Below are 22,893 nucleotides of genomic sequence, written 5' to 3'. Positions count from 1 at the left end.
CAAGAACCTTTCAAGCAAACTTTCAAGCCGATCGGAGATTGCATGAAAAGCTTTGTTCAAATACAACACACATTCACACACACGCGCTCACATTTATTTTTTAACTGTGGACAGTACATTAATATATGATTTAAGCTCGATCAATTAAAAAAAAAAAAAAAGGGAGATGGGGAAAAGAATGACTAAATGTAGCCTTATGTATATGGAATTAATTTACCCAAAAGCAATATAAGATTGACCACATGGGGAAGCACAAAATTTTCATTTTCAAAACCAAATATATCTTCTGGGCTCAATCATTACACGATGACTGAGTACAAATACTGAAATACTTTTTACTTTTTACAAATACTCTTTAAAAATTGCTTTAACAAATTGAAATCAAAAGCCAAACATTAAGCAAACATTATTCATCATCATAGTAAACTTACAAGTAATACGCAATAATCTCACACTAACAGTAAAGGAAAACAAAATAAATAGAATAACAAAAAATGGCAGGGGTCTTAAACAAAGAAACATTAAAACCACCAAAATGAGAAGACAATATTAAGGTCCATCATGTTTAGGCCCGGGCTTGTTGAGGACCCAAATGCAGGAAGCAGGCTTGCGGGTGTTAGCAACAACAAGAACAACAAAAAAGGATTTCTACTCTCCGATGTGGCTACAACGCATAACATATTTCCAATGGCATAAACAAAGAGGCAAGCGAGAGACACCACGGAACAATTTGTCCGTTAACAAAAAGACCGAAAATCATATACAGCGTTCCCTCGTTTTCCGCTGGGGTTAGGTTCCAAAAAATACCCGCAATAAATGAAATCCGCGAAGTAGTTAGCTTTATGTTTTACAACTCTTATAAATGTTTTAAGGCTCTAAAATCCCCGACCGCACAATTTATACACTTTTCTCATTGAGGCATTTACATGTTCTCACATTTCTCTCGTTCAAACTTTGACAATGTTCAAACCTTCATAAATTTTATAAAATGGGTATATTACTGTAAAAAAATATGCAAAATTGCACTTAAAAAAAAAATCCGCGATAGAGCGAGACCACGAAAAGTGAACCGCGTTATAGCGAGGGAAGACTGTACAATATACTAGACTAACCCGAGACGAATGACAGAGACTCAGTGACGGAAACGAAAGATCCAACAACGACTAGCGGGAAGGAGGGAAGTAAATAGGAGCAGACTAATTAGACAATGGCAAACACCTGGACATGACACAAGGGGCAGAGGGTGCTGATTGGAAGACAAGCCAACTGGGATGATGAGTTCAATGACAACAAGGAGACATGAAACGAAGACCAAACCAAAATCCAACCAAACAAAACAAGACCCAAATCATAACAAGGTCTTGACAGCCTTCTTATTTTTGGAAGGAGACATGGACTGTAAATATATGTTTATCTCTTTCAAAAACAGAAAAAAAAAAGGTTTTGACTTGACAAATGGACATTTATGAATATAAAAAAAAAAAAATCAGTATCAAAAGATAATTCACCAAGAGTGTTCAACGTATACGTACTCTTCTTGTTTCTTGTCAACTTTAAATAATTAATATACAAATTAAATTCCACCAGAATTATATGAAACTTAGGAAGGGATTTGGAAATTCTTGTTTCATGCAAATAAAATCGTTTTTAACTGCTGGAAGCCGTTGCGTCATCACCGGCGGACGCTCCGCTCCGCTCAGACCGACCGACGTCATCAGAGCCCGACCAGCAGCAAGCAGGATGCGCGTGTGGCGGACCTTGACGACCTTGTCGTTGGGAGCCGCACTGGGCGCCTCGGCGAGCCACCTGTGGGGGCATCGGGGCGGCGAGCAGCAGCAGGAGGGGGCGCTCGGCCCGCTGGCCCGGATGCCGCTGGTTCCGGTACCGAGCGTCCACGCCTCCGAATTGACGGTGCGTACCCGTGCCGACGTCGGAAGGGACTGCCTTTCACTGAACACGTTTTTTTTGTTTTTGTTTTCAAACTAATCAAAGGAAATAAGATACTAGTGCAAAAGTGATCGATTTGTCAAAGTTGATGACGTCAAGAGCGTCGACGTTTAAAAGGTGCATTGCGGACATTCTGAAATGTTCCATATGTCCAAGTTCAGCGCGCACGAGTTTCTTGGGGGTGTGGAGGGTGACGTCATAGTTGTGCTCCCACACATGATAGTCGTCAGCTCAGGGCTCCAGGTGGAGGAGTGGAACCGTCACTTGCCTTCGGTGCCGGTTGGCGCGGGTTCACTCCTCCGCCTGGGAGACCCCATGTGGCTTACATAACGTCAGCGTGTGTGAGTGTGTGGTTAAAAAAAAAAAAAAAAAAAAAGTCGTGCCAGCTCAAACGACACAAACCGACAAGACCGGCACAACACATCGCCGCGTGCTGTACTGCCACGAGCACAAGCGGGACAAGCGGCTGTCAATCAGTCACGGTGACGCAATCACAAATGTCAGCTGATGACGTATGCCAGCTGATGACATGTGCTGCATTCGAGGATGGTCGGAAATATCTGAGTTGAAACTTCCGACCTCAAAGCGTTCGAAGTGAAAGTAAACAACCAAAATGGCAGATAGTGATAAATTGTTTTTTATTTTGGTCCTATAAACTCAATTTGACCTCCAGAAAACTTACCTTTTTGCAATTTTGTTTCATTTATTGTTTTAATCTTATTTCATAAACATTCCATACAGTTAAGTAGTTTACGTATAATTTCATGCAGGGATATAGGTCGCTTGCACATGTCGTCACTTCCGCCTCGGATTTCTCGTAGTCGCCATGCTGGGTGGCCTCCATTTACGTAGCGATTCGGTCTAACACGTATCTATCACGTTTGTTTTCTGCGTTTAAAATGGTACATTGTTGCTGCATCGTTGGCTGTTCGAACAAAGCCAAGGGGGAAAATGGTCGGTCTTTTTTCCGAATTCCGAAAATAATTAGGAACCAGGGCCTGGAGACAGAGGAGTGCGGACTCCGGAGGGAAGTCGTTACTTTGGGCTCGTGTGTGCAGCGATCACTTTGTGAGCGGTAAGCTTGTTTACCTTTATTTAATGCATGAGGATTAATAACGTTTCGACCGCCCATATATGGGCAAGTTGCTTATGTTTTGGATTCATGAGCAAGCAAGTTCGGTAGTACAAGCTGGCTAGCGGACGTTAGCCGAAAGCTAACATCGAACATTTTCACCCAAGTAGTGCCAGTGCAAAGTGTTTACTGCTGAAATTGGATTGATTAGTCTTGGGCTTTTAATGCCGATAACATGTTTTTTGGTGGCAAAATGTAAACTTGGAAAAAAAAAGAGACAGAAGGGGCTGATGCAAGAAAACAGACCCCCGGGGGTGATGCAAGAAAACAGACCCCCGGTAGCCTACACATCATGCTAAAGAACTTATTCACGGCCACCCTACTGCGGTAAAATAACCAGTCTTTCCATATTTTATTTGTTTATATATTTGTTTATTTTAACAGGTCGCCCTGCGCCCGTTTTTCTGTCCAATCATCCCGACTGGGCTCCAACATTAAAGTTGGGTCCCAAGTTACAACATCTATGTCTCAGCCCAGTCGGTGCCAAGATATGAACGTGCACAGGAGAGACAAGCAAAGAAAAGACGACTCGAAGTGGCAGAGATTGTTGCAGTTATGCAGCCAGATGGCTCCAGTAACCTGTACCCTCAAGTACTGCTGACATCATTGACTCTGGTATGCCACTCAGAATTCATTACATGATATATTGTATGCATGAGTGAATGTATGTGTTTGTTTGTGTGTGTACACGCACCTTATATTTTAGAGACATTTGGAAGTGTTTATAGAAATAAGTATTTTCCTGTAGCAATGTTCATACATTAAAAAATGCAACAAAATGTGTACATTTCTTTTACAAAAAACTATAAAAAAAACAAAAACAAAACAAAAAAACTATACTACTTTACTATATTAAACCTATTACTGGTACCGTATTTTTTTTTTATTTTTTCTTTATTTTTTTCTTTAGGGATCTCATGCCACACCGACTTGATTGCCAATGACATGATGGAAACGAAGGCGAGCATCAAAGCATTGGAGGAGGACAACATGCGACTGTTTGTTTGGCGCTAATAAAGGCAGCGATTATACAAATTCTATTGTTGGGTTTGTTTACAAAGCTATACATAAGACAAATGACAGGATTTGACTCAATGTGCAATATGGTCCCTCTTAAAGTAATGGCATAAATCTCTATTATTTCTAAAAGCACAAAAAATGAAGTGAATAATGATTAGATGTAGTAATTTCAGGGATAAAATTGAACTGTTTATTAATGTATTTATTTTAGCACAGGTGCCTACCATCCTGATGACGGTATGATGTAATGTTGATGGGGTACGCAATGACTTTCATTATACTATGTACAGAGGAAAAAGTTGCTCTCTTTTAAATTTGTTTAATGTAAGACAAGTACCAGTACTGTGTTACAGTTTTCCCAATAATCCTTGTTTCACACTTGTCACAAAACCACTGTCCTTTTGGCAGTCTAGATTGGCACACTTCAAGTGATATCATTTGATTTTACAATCTGCTGCAGCACAAAAAACTACTTTATTCCGCATCTTTGAAGTACATGAGCAAGTGGTAGGTGACAGCGGCTGAGCAGGAACACTGGAAGTCCACTGCTGATCTAGTAAATGCTCTCCCGAGCAGTTCAGGTAAGGAGGGGATTTTGGGAAAAAAACCCTCTGGCTTTTCCAACTGGCCAAAACGAGCGATCTGGGTGGACTCGCTCAATCACACTTTGTCCACACCACAAAGTCGCAGAAGTCCGTCCAGTTAAACTCATCTGTGCCTGAATCTGAAAATAGTACAAACATTGTAATGAAAATATGAAACATAGAATTAAATAAGAAACTACAAAAAGTAAAGCCATACATACCTGGTAATACTATTGGTGTTGTTGTGACAAGTGATGGGAATTGTTGCCATCTGGCACCAGACAGAAATTGGGTGTTGTGACAGCCTCCTTAACCGTGAGATCATAAGAAAAGCTGTCAGTATGCTCAGTAGTTACCATGAACACGTTTTATTGTACTGGAAACTGAAACTAAAAATACGTCCTCTGAGAGTGGTTAACCTTAACCATTTAGAATAAGTTGATTAAGTAACATGTAACTAGTGAAAGGGTAGCATTAAATTTAATTAAGCCACGGGGAGGCTGTGCATAGTTACTTTTTATTCTTATACGCTCTGCCATATTTGCCTGTTATAAAATTGTTAGAAAAACCACATCAGGTAAACCTAGCTGTGCATGTAAACACAATGATAACAGGAAGCCTGAGAACAAATCAACATTTTTGTGTGCAGAATTACCAACACCATGTGGTTTACTTACGTGCAACAGCAATCGTTTCTTCTGATGCGATGTTAAAGTTTACACTGTAGCCTCCAGGGATTTGTTGGCGTGTTATGGAGCATGTTGTCAACACGAGGTAGGGAAAGATGTCCAGAGATGTCACATTTGGCCAGCAAGCTTTCTCCGTCAAAAAAAAAAATCACCCTTGGTCAGGACGTAATTAGGATCAATCCCGCCACACAGAGACACCTTCTGCCTGTATCGTTGTTTTTGATCTTCCGGTAAATCGTGAAAATACTGCGAAAATTACATCAGGTTGATAAGCTTACCGTGTAACTCGCGAGTGTACCTTGTGAACCGGCGGACACCCAATATGGCACCCGAAGGAAAAACTCCCATGATGCATTACGATGTGCAAGCGACCTATAGCGGCAATACTGTCACGTACGTTGTGTTACATGAAGTTATGGTGAATATTTATGAATGAAGAAAGCTATCTAGTTTTATACTCGAGTAAATTGTGTTTTGCTATTCAGAGTGACGTCACATTGTAGTCCGCCGGTGAAGTCGGGGTCCTTAGTTTTTTCCGACTTCGAGAGTGGAATTTCCGAGTTCCCGGACGCACTTCCTGGTTTGAACTCGGATATTTCCGACTTCCGACCATCCTCGAATGCAGCAGTAGTTCTGGGGAAAGGATATGAAAGTGTAGCAGCTTCCGTTGCTTCTTTTTATTCTCCCCATTTCAACATTTCTTATTTCACACATTGCAATCGACAACCAGGATTTTCAATTCAAAATCAATTTTCAATTCAAAATGACTTGACAATGATTTCTGCTTCAATTTATAGATGAGCAAAATAATTGGCATGATCTACTCCAGCCTGACTTGCTAATGCTAATTAGCGCGCTACTCGCCGGCACTTTTATCTTATAAAAAAATCGGCTATTTATACAAAAATGCTTCAAGAAGGTTTACAGAGAACTAGAAGCATCTTCACATGATTCACCGGCATTTCCTACGCTGCAAAAAAAAAAAAAAAAAAAAAAAAATTGGCATAAGTTATTGGCATAACTTGATCGTGACTTTTTCCTTCTACTCTCCAACGTGGCTACAACGTAAGTGTTGTGAGGGAGTCTATTGGAATGCGCGGAACCACACTGCCCCTAAGTGGCCAAAGCGGGTACAACATGAACAGCGCTCACAAAGGCACACACACAAACAAGGGCAATATATCAAATCATTTAAATCAAATCCATTTTGGGACATTTAAAATTAAAATTGATTCTTAATTGTACTAATTGATTTTTTTTGGCACACCCCTCAAGGAAACGTCAGCTCAGACTTCAAGAAAAATGAAAAAACAAACGATTGCTTGAAACAGAGGTTGCATTTGCGCTTCAGGCCAGAGGTGGCAGTCGCGAGTTAAACTCCATAAAGCATCTTTTTGAATCATCTGGTGACGACGTCTCTATGTTGAAACCTGGATGAAGAAGTTTGTTTGTTCGTTTGTTGCAGGTGGGCCGGCGTTCGACGGGCGCGGTGACCAAATACGGCTTGCCGTCGCTGTCCAACGTGTGCGCGAGAGAATCGTACGTGAGCTCGTACGACCCGCGAACGCGGACGCCCGCGTGGGTCATCGAGAGGCTCGGCGACGACACGCTGCTCGGGGCGGCCGACAGGAAGCGATGCGACTTCAAGGCGGACGACAGGTGCAGCTTGTCTCGTCCGCGTGCGTCTCGTGCGTGCGTGCCCACGCCTCTCAGCGTGCGCGTTTGTGTGCAGCGTGCACGTGTTTCACCGCGCCACTAACGCCGACTACAAGGGGAGTGGCCTGGACAGGGGTCACATGGCGGCGGCAGCCAATCACAAGTGGAGCCAGAAGGCCATGGACGACACCTTCTACTTGACTAACGTGGCCCCTCAGGTGCGCTTGCTCGCCTCACTTTCATCGCGTGCACACCTAAACGCGCGTACGCGTGTGTGTGCGCAGAACCCTCACTTGAACCAGAATGCGTGGAACAATCTGGAGAAGTTGTGTCGCTCGCTCACCAAACGCTACGCCAACGTCTACGTCTGCACGGGACCCCTCTACCTGCCCAGGTGAGAGCGTGTCCAGACCACATGACCATGATATCACACGAGCGTACGACTGTCAAGCAAGCTCAAGGTGGCGCTCTCTCTTGCGTGTCTTTCAGGCAGGAAGCCGATGGCAAACTTTACGTACGCTACCAAGTGGTGGGTGGGAACCACGTGGCCGTGCCCACGCACTTCTTCAAGGTCAGCCGGCATCTTGCTGCCATCTTGGATGTGTAACGCATGGCGAGTTGGGACCAGAATGCAAAGAAAGGATTTCGTCAATTTCGTTGGCCACCAGGTGGCAGTATAGCAGAGTGGTGTCCAACTGCAGCTTTTGATTGTTTCTCTTCTGCAACACACCTGAGCAGCAAACTCTGAATACACCTGATAACGATCCCTGTTGATTGAAAACAGGTGTGTTGGAGCAGGGAAACATCCGAAACCTGTAAGACTCCAGGCCGGTTCTCCAGGACAGATTTTGGACACCACTGGTAGAACATCAACACAAACGTCGCCGACCACAAGGCCACTTCCAACACGTCTTCAATCGGCAATTTGTTCATTCGGGACGACTTCCAAGTCCTCATAGCGTTTGGTTTTTGAAAAATCATTCCTCAAAGCTCATCACTTTGCTAATATCAAAACAATCATGACAGGCACGTTTATGACACATTCAATATGGCCGCCAACGTCCCTTCTGTTTTCACGTCTGGCGTTGCTGCTGACGCGACGTGTGTGACCACAGGTGTTGATTTTGGAGCGCGGCGGCGGCCAGGACGGCGTGGAACTGCGCTCGTACGTCCTCCCCAACCAGCCCGTGGACGACAAGATCCCTCTGGAGCGCTTCCTGGTCCCCATCGAAAGCATCGAGAGGGCGGCGGGACTCCTCTTCGTCCCCAACATCCTCCGGGCCGGAGGCGGCGCCGTCGTCAGCGCAGTCACCGGCAAATGAAAATCAAACGGCGTTGAGGAGGAAAGACGCTCAGCATGATGCACATGACAAGTCGGCTGCAAATCATGCAAAAATCAAACGTTTACGCTGCAGCCATCCAACAATGGACAACTCGAAGCTCGTCTCCGATTGGAACCGATTGCGTCGGCAGGCGAACGTTGACATCCAGACTTGGAAGCATTTTTCATTTCAAGCACTTCCAACAGCAAGTTTGGTTCAAGCTTTTTGAAGAAGCTTCCTTTAATTTATTAGCTTGTTCTTTTGAAATATGGGGATTTGTCAAATGAAACATTACAAAAGAAATTGAAATAAAGCATTTCAGATTAACCCAACAGCTCATATCTGATTTTGACAAAGATCAATATGTTGTTTTAGAAAAGTTGACATTTTTGTTTTCAAAATAGAATGTTTATTTTTACAAAGGGATGTTTGATATCACTTTTTTTCCCAGACCATACTTGTGAGACTGGTTACACAGGCACATAAAATCCACCCCCCAATAAATCACATCATTTTAAAGAAAACATAAATCACAAAATCGTATTTTTCCTTCCAATGACATGAAATGAATTGCAATTTTCTAACCTCAAGTTTCGACTTCCTGATTGTAAAACGTCCACGAGATGACGGCTGTCACGAGTACTGATACATTCAAATAAGGCTGGTATTGTCACTGATACCGGGTATTGGTACTGGCCCATCACTAGTTTTTATTGTACTTGGTTAAGTAAGTAAGCCTTACTTGACTTGTATAGCGCTTTTCACAGACACAAAACGGCACACGCATGCACCAGTGGACGGCTGTTACATGCATGCAAATTGGGGTCCAGTGTCTTGCTCAAGGACACTTTGACACGGTCACCAGGCGTGAGGATCAAACCCACAACCTCACGGATGGGAAACGACTACTCTACCACTGAGCCATGACACCACCAAAGGAATACATTTGTTCGTTGTCTTTTAACTGTAACGAGATCCTATCCAGTTACGAGTTGGCACCTCCACTGTTTTTCTCCTTCCATGTTTGTTAGCTCGATTGACAAGCAACAATCTGTTCGCAAGTGGGAACAAGTGCAACTAGGGCTGGGCGATATGGCCAAAAAATAAAATCTCGATTTTTGCAGTCTTTCAGGACGATTACGATTTTAACCTAATAAATCCAACAAACGTTTACTTAAAGGTTTCATTTATTCAAAAATAATTCCTGTGCAAAATGTTCAGACGCCAGTAACGTATACTGATTCTAAATTGGTTTCAACATAAGCTTAACATATATAGTTTGTGCTTAAATGCCACAATTAAGTAGTTGGTAGTTATTGTAAACATGTCTTGTAAACCACCCATCCAGCATTCTGCCACTTGTGAACAATTACAACACATAAAAGCATTTGAATGTAACAGAACATAAGAACAACAGCTTTCAATCATCCGGAAGACAAAATTCTATTTCACGATTTAGCAAAATTTTCAACGATTCGATTTGTTAAAATGACGATGTATCGAATTAATTTGATTTATTGCCCAGCCCTAACTATGTGCTAGGAATCAAATCAAGTATAGAACAATTGATTATTTTAGCTTGCGGCAAAAGTGATTTTCAACAGTGAGCAAAGGTCAAACTTACTTTCAGGTGAGGTGACTTTTGACTGTCAGAAGATCGTCGTCCTCTGCCTTGCGCTCTTCTTAGTTTGCAGCCTGCTGTCGGAAATCAATCAATCATTTCCAAATCAAGTCTTGAGGTGCAATTCTTGCTCTCTGTCTGCCACTAAAGCGGATTACGACATTCCGTGGTCTATGGCGCCAACTAGTGTACAGGAGGGAGAGAGCAGCAACAGGTGCGGTTGATTTTCAACATCGGCTGCTTGAAGCTCGATGAAACCATTTGATAAGTCTGCCGAGTGTTGACACCTATCCTAAAAATCAAAACGGAGACTTTGTCCCAGTTGTATGGAAAAGTGCGTACGGCGGCCAACCCTCGCTGCCGGACCGGCCAGGTGACGACAAGCTTCACGCAAAACTCAAGATCGGACGTCCTTCCTCAACAAAATACAAAAGTCTGCATGCTTTTGTATGACAAAAAACATGTTTCAGATATTTTGTTTTGAAAAGGACACATGATGAACACGACACGTTATGACTGGCTGACAAGGAAGAGGCGGAGTTTACAGGCGCACATTCAAACAAGCTGGGCTAATTGTCGCCATCTGTGGCGAGAGCCTCCCATTGGCTGTCCGGCTGAGCATCGTCTGCGGGTAGGTGAACTTCTTCAGGTGTGGGCGGGCTTAAAGGCACGCGTTGCCATCGGCGTCTGCCGGGCCCGGTGTTATCCATTTCCAGCAAGTCGCCGTCTTCTCCCGGCGCAAAGATGTCCAAGAGGGCGTAAGCGGCCTTCGCCACTACCTGCTCCGCCTCCTCCTTCGCATGCTCGTCGCAGCGCTGCAGCCGCTCGGCGAGCCGCGGCGCCACGCGCTCCTGCAGGAAGTCGATGATCTCTGCGGCCGACAAGAGGGGTCAACTCGCGAACAGCGGCGGGAAAAGAGACGGTGGCTGTCGACGATACCGACCTCCGTAGCTGAGTCGAGTCCAGTTGGGCACGTTGCACACTTTGAGTCTTCGGAAAATCTGCTGGCTATGAAGCGAAGTCACGCCGCTGCGAGCGACAGACGGCCGGCACGTCACAATCTCCAAGCGCAACTTGCAAATTGCAACTTACCCCACGCTGGCGGCGACCGTCTCCCAATCCACGTCACCGGCATCCTCCACGTTCATCCCGTACAACCTGGAAATCACCACAAGAGCGTCGACCTTCCCCTTGGCTACAAGCGCCAACAACCGTCACACATCCATCCATCCATCCGTCCATGCCGCTTACGTGTTGATCAGGTCCAGTCTGGTTTTCAGGCTCTTCCATCCTTTCCTTGAGCTTTTCTTGGACAGTCGGCACTTGAGGATCGTGAACCTGACAAGCAACAGACGAAAGCGACTTCCACGTCAGACAATTGAGACAACATGGAGACGTGCAGGACAACATCTCCAAGACAAGACAATCACTATCGTCCCACAGCTGTGTTCACAAGTTGACACGCCCACCAGCAATTTTTCGAAAATGGCGACCAGCCTTCAAGACAACAAAAGTGAGCAGGTTGGAATGGGATCCAAATTGAGAGGAGGTGGATGAGGTGGCACTGATATGATATCCGTCTGTCCAGCTATCCATCCGTCTGTGCATCCATCTGTCATCCATGCATCATCCGTGCATCCATCCATGCATGCATCCATCCGTCTGTCTGTGCATCCATCATCCATCCATCCCTGCATCCATCCGTCCATGCATCCAGTTGTACATCCATCTATCCAGCCGTCCATGTGTCCATCAATCCATCAGTCCATCTATTCGTCTGTACATCCATCTATCCATCCGTCCATCTGTACATCCATCCATCAGTCCGTGCATCCATCCGCCCAGCCATCCATGCATTTGTGCATCCATCTGTCCATTCAACCAGCTGTGCATCCATCCAGATGTCCATCCATCCGTCCATCGACCCATCCGTCTGTCTTTCCATCCATCTAATCATGCATCCATCCATCCATGCATCCAGCTGTACATCCGTCCATGTTTCCATCCATCCATGCGTCCATCCATCCATCCACCCATCCATCCATGGATCATCCATCTGTCCATCCATACAGCCATCCGTCCAGATGTCCATCCATCGACCCATCCGTCCGTCTTTTCATCCAGCCAATCGCGCAGCCATCATCCATCCATTCGTGCATCCATCCATCCGCCCATGCTTCATCTCCTGCTTATCCAGCATTGTGTCACGGAGCAACCCAGTCTTTCCTCTCCCCAGCCACTTGATCCGGTGTTCCCAGGCCAGCTGAGAGACAGCCAGCGTGTCCGTGGGTTGTCCACCAACGATAACTGATGTCGTCCAGCTGAAGAAGCTGACACGGACATGTGGTACAAAATGGATGGATGGATGGGATTCCAATGAAACTAAATGGCATCTTGAAAGAAAATAATGAATGTCTATCCTTCGTAATGGCTTGACAAGCCACGCCCACTTTCTTCAAGGCAAGAAATGAAGCAGTTGTCAAAAATGGAATGACTCACCACTTGATGCGACACTGAGTCCATGATCGGGTGCGCACGTGCTGGCTGATGTCCGTCCAGGGCAAACGTGCGCAAAGCTGCTGCAGGTTCAAAAGGCCGTCCTCGCAAGCGGTCGAGCTTTGCAGCGACACCGCCTCCAGGTGAGCCTTGACTGCCTCCTTCAACCTGTCCTCCTCCTCTGCCGTCCAAATGCCTTGACCCGACGCTGGCCAAGTCGGGACAGAAAACGTCAACGTGGGGACAAAGGAAAAAAAGGTTTTGCCATTTCACATCAAACAATCAACAATCTGACTTGGGTGACGCAGATTCAAAGTCGTGCTGTCTTCCTCTCCCAAATGTTTACAAGAGCCTGTACCTCTGTCCTCCTATCCATTCGCTTTTCCTCCATTTTAAAATATTGCAACCAATGAGGACATAATCATAACTAATAAATAATGTAAATACTGTCCAAGTGTACATGTACGCTTGCAGTAAAAGAACTGTATGCTCGCAGTTAGGCTAATGGCGGCTGTGCAACACACCTCCAAATTCAAACAACCAATCAGACAAACCAAACAGGAGTAATTTTTTTACTCTGTCCGGCGTGTCCGCATCCATCTCACGGAAGTTTGCAACATACGCTGCGCTGCAGCATAAAAAGTCCGTGTGAAACATAGACAGTGACGGCACAAACATGGTTCCGGGCGGAGCGTCGACTTACATTTTTCCAGTCGACCTATTTTTAAAGTTGACCTAATCGCCTTGGTCGACTCCCCCCCCCCCCCCCCCGAATTTGCTCGCAGTGTGACGTCAAGTCATCATTCGAGTGCGCTAGCGACCCACCCACTCCACTCGGGAAAAATGGCTGAACGAGGACGACAAGCCTGTGTCGTGTGCAAAGTTGCTCACATTTCAGACCAGTTGATCATTATACAACAATTTTCGAAACCCTCCTGGCTTGCTCGCCAACAATTCTGGAAGCAAGCTGCATTGTTCAGTTTAACTCATCAGGCTGTTTGAGGCTGATGGACAAGCGTCAAAAGGTGATTCAAAAAGTGATACGAGTGATGGAAATAAAAAGCCAACAACAGGAATGAGGCGACAGCACTGCAGGTGAGACAAGCTGAGGAGTCCGCGGACAAACGTTGACTCACCGATGTGGGCAAATCGTTTCTGTAAGGCGTATTTGCTGCGGCCCATCTTCTTGGCGATGCTCTTCCAATCATTCCCGTGGAGCTTCTGTAACTTGACCAGCTGCGCAACCTCCTCGTCGGAGAACCTCACACACGACACGGCAACATCAAGCACACCATCGACAACGTGCTCACCTTGACATATGAGCCGCTCGCACGCTGCACAAAAGGGATCGCTACCCCTCCACCAAGCAAAGGAGATGAACAAGTACAAATGGAGCCAAATTGAACCAATGGAAAAACAAAATCAGATACTTCATGAATTCATTGACTGGTCGCCATTTTCACAGAAGAATCCCGTTTTCTCCCGGCTGTTTGACTGGATTTGGACTCATTTTGCAAGGCCCACACAATATTGTGTCCTATTACTATCAAAACATGGAACCTACCAGAAGAAGGATTAACGTCACTTCTTTCATCTTTCTTCTTCTTAAAAAAAAATACATTTATATCTTTTTCCGTTTAGCAGCAATTAGCATTAAAATATAAATAAGTTTCATCATTATTTACAAATCTGCTTCAAACAGCTGGTTGCAACATGTCCCTGGTTGATCTCCTTTGCTCTGCTGCCACCTGCTGGCTGTTTGTGGAGTAACTACAAATTCTTCAACTGTTCTTTGCAGTTGAGAGGCTGCATCAAAGCCTTCTTTATGCTCGAGCATAAAAAAAAAAAAATATATATATATATATATAAATATGTCTTTGTGACACTTAAAACATTTAAAACGGAAGGTATTTATATGTTTTTGAGAGCAAATGAGTTAAAGCTACTATATGGAGGATTTCCCCCAAAAATATTTCAACAATAACCTTTTTATTTGACCATTTATGACTAAAACGTATTCTAATTAGTAGATCAACATCTTAGCTGTTCATAATGGCTACTCCTACAAGCCTCTGGCCAACATTTATCAGAAAGCATCCGGTCCGATCCCTTCGAATTTTACGCCCTCTGTCTGCAGATGTGACATCATGCGCCTTCTCGTTCATTGTTTCCTGAAGTCGCAAAGATGGAACTAGTATAGATTTTCGCTGTAATTGAGTCTACTCAGAAGAGACCACCATCTGCATCTAGCGTGCCCAAAAAAACCAATGTCAAGTGCCACGAAAAAAATCTTAACTTGATATTGACCGATATTGCATCTTCTTCATGGGATTTTACGGCAGTAGGGACGTCCCAATCAAATTTTTTGGAATCCGCATCTGATGCACAAATTAATGATTTGCATTCTACTTTTTGTAGAATATACAATGTTAAAGAAAGCTGGGGTTTTTTCCAGTCTTTCTTTGCAGGGTCGGACGAGATTAGCGGCACGGCACTGCCGACGATTCCGACAAGGGAGGACGATTTGAGATGGCGCGAGTGTTTTGCGTTACGAGCGGGCTCTTATCTCAAGTGTGCCAGAGTTGATCATCTTACTGTCCCATGTGGTTCATGTGGTCCAGCTTGAAGGCCCGGATCAAAACCACCTTGCACGGCCTGGGGATTCCCTCGGCTGCAGGACAGGACCATCGACAAACACAAGTTAGCATTTTGAGCACGCGTGTGCGCGAATGTGCGCGCGACCCACCGATGGCCTCCATGAAGTGGTGTTGCCTTTTGAGCTTCTTGATGTCGGCCTCCAGGTCGCTGTAGCGCTGCGGGAAGAGAAGCTGCTCGGCGGAGGCGATGCCCGTCACGGCCAGGAAGTGCGCCAGGTTGTCGCGGAGCCGCCGATTCTCCTCCTGGGTGAAGCGTCCCGAGCGGATGCGCAGGCCTGCGCGCGCAGCCGTGGGAAGAGGCGGAGCTTAGCACAACAGCGACCCTCACAGACAGGACATGAAGCTTTTCAAAACAACCACTCCAAACCATCAAGAATTTACAAGCTCATTTTCAGTTGGACTTTGATCTCATTTGGTCAACTGACTGCTTCTTATCGACTGTGCGCTTGCTTCTAGCGTTACTTTTTATAGTTGCACTTTGAAATGTATTTGAAGTGCCTTATAAATAAAACAAAGAGATGACGAGACTGGTCAAAATGGCGCTGGGGGTATGCCTTTCTTTCTTTTTTTTTTTCCATCCCCCTATTGCAGGGGTGGCGAGATCCGGTCCTCGAGGGCCGCAGTCCTGCTGGTTTTGGATATTTCCCTTCTTCAACACAGCTGATTCATGATCAGCTCATCAGCAAGCTCTGCAGAAACCTGCTAACGAGCCTGTTAATTGGAATCAGCTGCACTTCGAGTAGGGAAACCTACAAAACCTGCAGGACACCGGCCCTCGGGGACCGCAGTTTGCCACCCCTGCCCTATTGGCTAGAATGACACTGATATTTGCATTTTTTATGTTTCTGCACGCTGACTGACGGAATAGAGGACAACAACTTTCCCGTGGTGTGTTGCTTTCAAACGAATTGGGACGGGGACGTCCCAAATCAGATTTCTTTCTGGGATCAAGCGCGAGTGCCGCTGCCGCCGCTACCTTGCTGTTTGAAGAGTCGGAAGCGGTCCAAGTCGTAGCGAAGATGTTTCCTGATCTCATCCGCGCTTCTCTTCCTCACGTTGGGAATAAACTCTTCCAACTCCGCCACCAAAAGCGAGTCAAGCCTTGAAAACAAACACACACACGCAGAACGGAAGAACGTTAGCATGGGACAAGATGACAATTGCTTGCGTCAAAGTAAGAATAACCGTTTCTTCCTATCAAGTTGGGCCAGCCCAAAAATAAAATCTCCATTTCATTTTTGACGACAAATTGAATGAAGTATCCATGGTTATAGTTTTCAGGGTGGTTCTGTTAGTTTTAATTAGTTTTAGTTATTTCATAAATACTTAGTTATACTTAGTTTCAGTATTAGGATTTAGTTTAAAAAAAAATGTGTATAACTTGTGCATAATATTATTTAAAAACCAGCATGGGAACAACGCCATGTGAAGGTGCTTTTCTATTGGCTGCTGCCAGATGACATCACTTCTGTGTGACACACTTTAAAACATCCTTATTCCGATTCACATCAAAATAAATCGACTTAAAATCATCACCAAAGGCTCAAGCATTAAATTAATTATCAAAGACAAAAACCAAGGATAGTTTTGCTATAATTAGTTTTGTAAACATAAAATGTAGTTTCAGTTAGTTTTCTCTCTTTTTTTTTGTAACATTTTTTTTTCATTTTATTTCATTCAAATTGTTTTTTTAATTTTAGTTTTTTCCTTCGTTTTAGTACAGTCTTGGTAAGAGGACGTACTTCCAAAGAATAACGGCCTCTTTGCAATAGGAACATAGTGTGTACTTGGAGCAGCATTTGGTGTCTTGCGTGCGTTGCTTGCTGTGTACTTTGTACTGGAACAGGGCTTGGGCCGCGACTGACGATGTTTCAGCAGATCGCACGGAGAAGAAGGCCAACAGAGAAACCTTGATCGTTACCCCCCCCCCAAACAAACAAACAAAATTTGATGTGAGAGTGTGGGGAACGAGCGAAATGGGCAATCTGAGCAGATTGCATCATTTCATGTCCGTCAACATGCAAAGCCTGCTTGGACGGAGGCAGGGCCTGACCAACCGATTACTTGTGCCATTGCGGCCTCACGGCTTATTTTGGCATTTGATCGTTCCTTCTCAAGAAGCATTCTCAGTCGGAAGTTTCACCTCCAGTAGATCTCCAAAAGTTGGGAAGCTCACGCACCAGCCCCCGACGTACAAAAAAAGGAGCCAAACACGAACAGGAAGTCGGCCATTTTCATTCTCTTTCTATCGAGGTCATATTTAAACAAATTCATCATACAAATTAAAAGTCAACAGAAAACTTTCATCGAAACAGGTTGAAAAGCGATTGAAAACTTTTTGTTTGGACACGGGCTGTTGCTGTGGCGATGCGTGCGCTGTTTGCAAAAAAAAAAAAAAAAAAAAACACGTTTTTGAGGGCTTTTTTTTTTTTTTTTTTTTTTTAAATTGCTGCTCGGGTGACCGTTAGTTTGAGTTACTTTTGTAAGCCTCAGTAAAGTTCTCTCAGCTCCTTTTCGGTTTTTCAAAAGCATTTCCATTTTGATTTTGAAAATCTTTCTCAATTTTGCTTTGGAGTTATTTTGTTTGTTTGCGTGAACTAAAGTAACCTTTGCTTGTCCCGCGTCAACACATAAGCAAGCAAGTAATTTGCAAACAACTCACGGCTCATCATGGCTTGCTGTCCGTGTTTCCACGGCTTCGGCCGTTGCCCCGTCGGGGGTCGTCGCCACGGCCACGCTCTCTTCTGCCTCGTGATCAATTTCGGCTGCAACGGCCACGACCGACGTACCCGTGCTCCTCTTCTTGTTTTCTGTTGGCACCGTTGCCATGGTAACCCCATCCTCCATTCTCCTCTTCTTCTTCTTCACTTGGATGCCAAGAGGAAGGATGCTATCTACTTCTTCTTCTTCTACCACTTTCTTCTTCTTCTTGGTGCAGCCATCGGCAACAAGGACGTTTTCTTGCTCTTTGTGGCCCTTTTCCTTCTTTTTCTTCTTCTTCTTGTTGGTGGCCTCATCAGCAGAAAGCGTGTTTTCTTCTGGTCTTTTCTTCTTCTTGGTCCTCTGCTTATCATCAGGAAGTACGCCATTGTCTTTTTCTTCCGGCCTTTTCCACTTCTTTTGGCTGCGCTGATCGGCAGGAAAAACGCCGTCGGCTTCTTCTATGGCCTCTTTTTTGGTGCAGCCGGTGGCAGGAAGGAGGACACTCTCTTCCTCCATCTTTTCTTCTGCGTTCTTGTCCACCTTCTCCCGGTCGCTGAGGCTCACAGCCGGAGCGACTTTCCCGTCTCGGATTCTCTTCTTCTGCTTCAGTTTGCTCGCAGGCACATCAGCAGGACTCCTGTTGCCTTCATCTCCTCCTCCTCGCTCCTTTTTCTTCAGAGTGTGCTTGTCAGCAGGAAGGAGGCCACTTTCTTCACTGGATCTCTTCTTCTTGGGCTTGTGAGCGTGGCCCTCAGCAGGAAGGAGGAGGCTGTCCTCGTCTTCCGGTTCTGTGTTCTCCTTCTGTTTGTGAGCCAGCACATCAGCAGGAAGAAAGCTGCAGTCATCTTCGGTACCTTTCTTCTTCATCATGTTGAGCGTTACAGCGTGGGAAAGGCTGACTTGTCTTTTGGTGAAAAGGATGCAAACAAAGCAAGGAGAGCAATTCTCTTGTTGTGTTCTTCCTCTGTGAGAATTGCAAACGGAGCTCACTCAAGAGAAAGTCATCATTTTGCCTTGTACACACATTTAAAGACGGCAGTAGTTATTTTGCCGTGAGCAGCTCCTTTCCTGTTAGCATTATTTTGCCGTGAACAGCCTTGCATCGGAGCCGGGCGAATCGGTTATTTTGCTATGCGTCGGCGAAGCCTGACCCTCCGAGCAGGGTTATCAGGCAGCAGGACACAATTTGCGTTTTCGTCTTTTCAACTGCAGCATTTGTGTCTTCTACATCTTTCAATCGGTTCAATTCTTCAACAAACACGTCAAACAAAACGGCGGGACGCAAGAAAGTTCAAAAGTTCAAAAAGAAAAATGTTCAGGGTGGGCTATTCCACGAGCTCGTACAAATTTACTGGCGCAGAATTTGTACTTGTAGTTCTCGCGCAATTCACGGCAAAAATAACGCTAGGTGGCGAGTTGCCAGACATGGCAACATTAAAACGAAGCTCCACTAATGAAGTCTCGTAAGTGAAATACAGCTTGCTACCTGAATTTTGGTCGACTGGCACGTTGCGATTTTCTCGTCTTGAAGAAAACTTTTCACGTTTGTGTTTCGCTCGTGGGTAGCAGAGAACGGAGGTTTCGTCGACCGTTTACTTTCTGTTTCCGGGTCAGGGACGACTACTTCCTGTTGGTCGCACGAGTCACTGTTTTTTTTTTTTTTTTTTTTTTTAATTGCAAACAACAGATAACAACTTTTTCAATTCATCAAAAGATAATTAATACAATAAAAATAGTGTTGAAAAAAATCACTCAAAATAACCCGAACAAATACAGATCAAAGAAAGTAAATATATGCAAAAAAAGGAAACGGTGTCTCACGACGTGTCGAAGATATTGCACCAACGGAGCCGCCATATTGGTCGGGGCAAGGCTGCAGCCTTTTTTTTTTTTTTTTTAAACTGGCAATATATTTCTTGACTTGACAAATCAGTAACAAATCCTTTGTCAATATAAGAAAACACGAGAACCAACAGACAACATAAATAAATTATTGACATACTTCAAATAAATATGTGATATTATATGTAGTGCTGTCAAACGATTAAAATTTTTAATCTGATTAATCACACTTTTAAATCTTGATTAATCACGATTAATCAGCTAAATTACTTGCGTATTTGCGTAATATAAAATAACTACAAAATACCGTAATATTTTGACATTAACGCATTTTATTATCTGAATGTCATTTGCAAACATTGATTAAATGCATGTACGCAATTGCATGCATGCGTGTATTGCGCAAAACGTAACAGCATCATATCAATTGGGTGCAATTCAGCAATTAATTAAACGCAAATTACTTTTGTTTTATCTAAAGTCCCGTCGGGGTGTTTTTGTTTACAAATTTAATACAGGCAATGTAACAACCATTATCACACATAAACTAAAAAAAAAAGTGACTTTTGTGAATATGAAATATCTGTAACAAGACTAACAATATTGTATATTTCTGTACCTTTGTATACAAAATAAGTGAACGTGTTTATAGCCTCAATCTTTATAGTATGAGCAGTCTTTTGAGAATTTATTTCTATACATTTTCCCTGATACTAAACGAGAGTTGGAAGTAAACATGGTGAAGCTGCATTTAGCTGTTATGCTGCACACAAATTAAATAAGCTCCCAACAGAAGTGAAGCCAGCACCGAGTGGTAATGCTTTTAAATCCAGGTTAAAAACTTTGCTTTTTTTTACATACCTTTGATTAAGGTCTTTTAAACATTTTTTTAAAATCATGTTTTTTCTTTTCTTTTCATTAATCATTGAAAAAAAAAATCCTTACGCTAAATGTTTTTAAAGTTTGCTGTCTTAACATTATCAATGTATGTTCTTTTAGTAAATGTTGTAACCTACTTTTGTTTTCTCTTCTTTGCTTCTGAATGTTGTTAACTGTTGATGTTTACGTGTTGTCCTTCCTTGTGTATGAAACGTGCTATACAAGTCATCTTGCCTTGCCTAAAGGTTCGTTTACACAGAAGATGAGTTACACTTTCTTGATCAGATGTACAGAATGTGCAGTATATCTATCTATCTATCTATCTATCTATCTATCTATCTATCTATCTATCTATCTATCTATCTATCTATCTATCTATCTATCTATCTATCTATCTATCTATCTGTCTATCTATCGCCTAATTTGACAAATCTTGAGCCATATGAATGAATTGGATGGATGTTTTATTTTAAGCAAATGCGGTTTGAGAACAGCAGTTTTATTCCAACTTGTGCTTGTACTTAAGTTATGTTGAGTTCCTGTTCTTTAACACTGCACTTTTTGTTTCTGAGTGCTTCAGAATCCACGCGGCCATTTGCCAAACGTGGACAAATGGTCAGACAAACACATTAAGCACATTCTGCACGACTTGTTTTTTTTCTGTTTGCAGATAAAGGTTGGCTTAAAAGGCTTGAATTCAAGTTTGCACTTGAGACAAAACTCATCTGCAGCCTCCCCTACAAGGACTCATTCGCTCGCTTTATCTCCTCTGCACTTACATGCACACAAAGGCATGCATGCATGCACACACAACACACACCCTTTGCAGAACTGTTTGCTCGAGCTGTGCCATACTTCAGATTTTGCTAGCCATCGATACCAAGTAAATACTGGTGCCAATATTGCCAGATACCGATACCAAGTACTTTTAGGTTCATAAAATATTTAAATCATTTGTCCTATTAAATAACTTTTTGTTCCTTTATTTTTTTCTACAAATTAGACTTTCTTGTTAGGTTCTTAAACATGCCATAATATACATATTTTTAGTCCCTGTTACTTTTGTGCTTTCAAAGAAACGTCAGCCACTGAAGTTCCTCTAGTCGAGTCACATGACATAAACTGTACTTACATGTTGTGCTACACCAAACTTAGCTCAAATAGTAGTTGGAAAAGTTCAATGGAAGCCTAGTATGACTCGATGATGGCATTCACTGTCAAAATCATTGTTACCGCCAGTGCTGCCACAAAGAGATTGCGCAAGGGACCAATGAGAAACCAAAATGAATCAATAAAAGTCAAATATCGATAGTAGTGCTCTGGTATCGATCCGATACCGATACTCACATTAGTATCGATTCTATCGATACTTGGATCGATCTGCACAGCCCTACTGTTTGCACAGCCCTACTGTTTGGCATCATGTTACAGAAATAAAAACATTGAGTTGGGAGGAAATAGTTGTGAAAGCAGTGTAAACACACGTTTATTTCAAGCTTGATGCATGTGTGTGCGCGCGAGCACGTTTATCAGCCTGAAGGTCATCAGAGTCACGCAGTTATCTGTTCCCATTCCAGTTGTTGCCCATATTTGGTCACGGCGCTCTGCCCAGCGGCGACTATAAGAAGACGGTCCGTTGGCTCCCCCGCCACTCGCCGACATGGCCCCCAAGAAAGTGGAAGCCAAGAAGCCCGCCGAGGCCAAGAAGGTCGCCGAGGCCAAGAAGGACGAGAGCGCCAACGCTGCCGCGCCGCCGCCCAAAGCCCCGCCGTCCGAGGCCCAAGCGTGCGAGGTGGACCTGAAGAGCGTGGTGGTGGAGTTCAGCGGCGAGCAGGTGGAGGAGTTCCGCGACGCCTTCGCACTGTTCGACGAGACGGCGGCGGGCGAGCTGAAGATCACGTACGCGCAGTGCGGCGACGTGATGCGCGCGCTGGGTCACAACCCCACCAACAGCGACGTCCTCAAGCTGCTGGGCCGGCCCAAGGCCGAGGAGATGCGCGCCAAGCTGCTGGACTTTGACGCCTTCCTGCCCATGCTGCAGCACGTAGCCCGCGCCAAGGACCACGGCAACTTCGAGGACTTTGTGGAGGGCCTGCGGGTCTTCGATAAGGAGGGCAACGGCACCGTCATGGGGGCCGAGCTGCGCCACGTCCTGTCCACACTGGGGGAGAAAATGACGGAAGACGAGGTGGACCGGCTCATGGCCGGCCAAGAGGACGCCAACGGCCACGTCAACTACACCGACTTCGTCAAGCACATCATGGCGGGATGAAGGCCGACCGACGCTTCTCTTGTCGTGAATCCAATGTCGTGTCGAAAGAATGAAACGTGTCCAATAAAGACAA

General features: G+C 44.3%; 2 protein-coding genes, 2 long non-coding RNA genes and 1 pseudogene across 6 annotated transcripts; 3 read left to right on the top strand and 2 right to left on the bottom strand.

Moving 5' to 3' along the window:
- Positions 1-1,578: 1,578 nt before the first annotated feature.
- endog (endonuclease G) lies at positions 1,579-8,682 on the top strand. Of its 2 annotated transcripts, XM_077523039.1 has the most exons (6): positions 1,628-1,911; positions 6,838-7,031; positions 7,105-7,246; positions 7,313-7,422; positions 7,518-7,599; positions 8,144-8,682. In XM_077523039.1, the coding sequence occupies exons 1-6, from the start codon at positions 1,630-1,632 to the stop codon at positions 8,348-8,350; spliced, it is 1,017 nt and encodes a 338-aa protein (XP_077379165.1). In that variant the 5' UTR covers positions 1,628-1,629; the 3' UTR covers positions 8,351-8,682. The 2 variants fall into 2 exon arrangements, with proteins under 2 accessions (XP_077379164.1, XP_077379165.1); XM_077523038.1 differs by having other exon boundaries at positions 1,579-1,911; positions 7,105-7,422.
- LOC144019776 (uncharacterized) lies at positions 1,949-6,333 on the top strand. The gene is made up of 3 exons (XR_013283774.1): positions 1,949-3,022; positions 3,464-3,694; positions 3,990-6,333. It is a non-coding gene; the product is annotated as an uncharacterized LOC144019776 (long non-coding RNA).
- On the bottom strand, positions 2,726-6,536 carry LOC144019777 (uncharacterized). Its single transcript, XR_013283775.1, has 3 exons — positions 5,361-6,536; positions 4,905-4,991; positions 2,726-4,823 (listed from the first exon to the last, which is right to left on the bottom strand). It is a non-coding gene; the product is annotated as an uncharacterized LOC144019777 (long non-coding RNA).
- LOC144019772 (transcription termination factor 1-like) lies at positions 8,581-19,456 on the bottom strand. 2 transcript variants are annotated; one of them, XM_077523036.1, is made up of 11 exons: positions 19,314-19,456; positions 17,787-18,791; positions 16,101-16,225; positions 15,214-15,399; positions 15,063-15,138; positions 13,604-13,728; positions 12,471-12,675; positions 11,223-11,309; positions 11,064-11,129; positions 10,915-11,000; positions 8,581-10,842 (listed from the first exon to the last, which is right to left on the bottom strand). In XM_077523036.1, exons 2-11 carry the CDS (start codon positions 18,695-18,697, stop codon positions 10,541-10,543), a joined length of 2,169 nt encoding a protein of 722 aa, XP_077379162.1. In that variant the 5' UTR covers positions 18,698-18,791; positions 19,314-19,456; the 3' UTR covers positions 8,581-10,540. The 2 variants fall into 2 exon arrangements, with proteins under 2 accessions (XP_077379162.1, XP_077379163.1); XM_077523037.1 differs by having other exon boundaries at positions 17,787-19,430.
- Positions 19,457-22,146: 2,690 nt separating this feature from the next.
- On the top strand, positions 22,147-22,876 carry LOC144019272 (myosin light polypeptide 6 pseudogene; annotated as a pseudogene).
- Positions 22,877-22,893: the final 17 nt, after the last annotated feature.

Source organism: Festucalex cinctus, chromosome 5 (assembly GCF_051991245.1).
Source record: "Festucalex cinctus isolate MCC-2025b chromosome 5, RoL_Fcin_1.0, whole genome shotgun sequence".
Classification (NCBI taxonomy): Eukaryota; Metazoa; Chordata; class Actinopteri; order Syngnathiformes; family Syngnathidae; genus Festucalex; species Festucalex cinctus.
This window is presented reverse-complemented; position numbering and strand designations above follow the sequence as displayed.

Coding starts and splice junctions, on each gene's coding strand:
- endog (XM_077523038.1), top strand. CDS start 1,594: ATGAAACTTAGGAAGGGATTTGGAAATTCTTGTTTCATGCAAATAAAA. Junction 1,912..6,837: donor TCCACGCCTCCGAATTGACG/GTGCGTACCCGT, acceptor CGTTTGTTGCAG/GTGGGCCGGCGTTCGACGGG. Junction 7,032..7,104: donor GACTTCAAGGCGGACGACAG/GTGCAGCTTGTC, acceptor GTTTGTGTGCAG/CGTGCACGTGTTTCACCGCG.
- LOC144019772 (XM_077523036.1), bottom strand. CDS start 18,697: ATGATGAAGAAGAAAGGTACCGAAGATGACTGCAGCTTTCTTCCTGCT. Junction 15,139..15,213: donor CCACTTCATGGAGGCCATCG/GTGGGTCGCGCG, acceptor CCTGTCCTGCAG/CCGAGGGAATCCCCAGGCCG. Junction 11,001..11,063: donor ACGGTCGCCGCCAGCGTGGG/GTAAGTTGCAAT, acceptor TGTCGCTCGCAG/CGGCGTGACTTCGCTTCATA.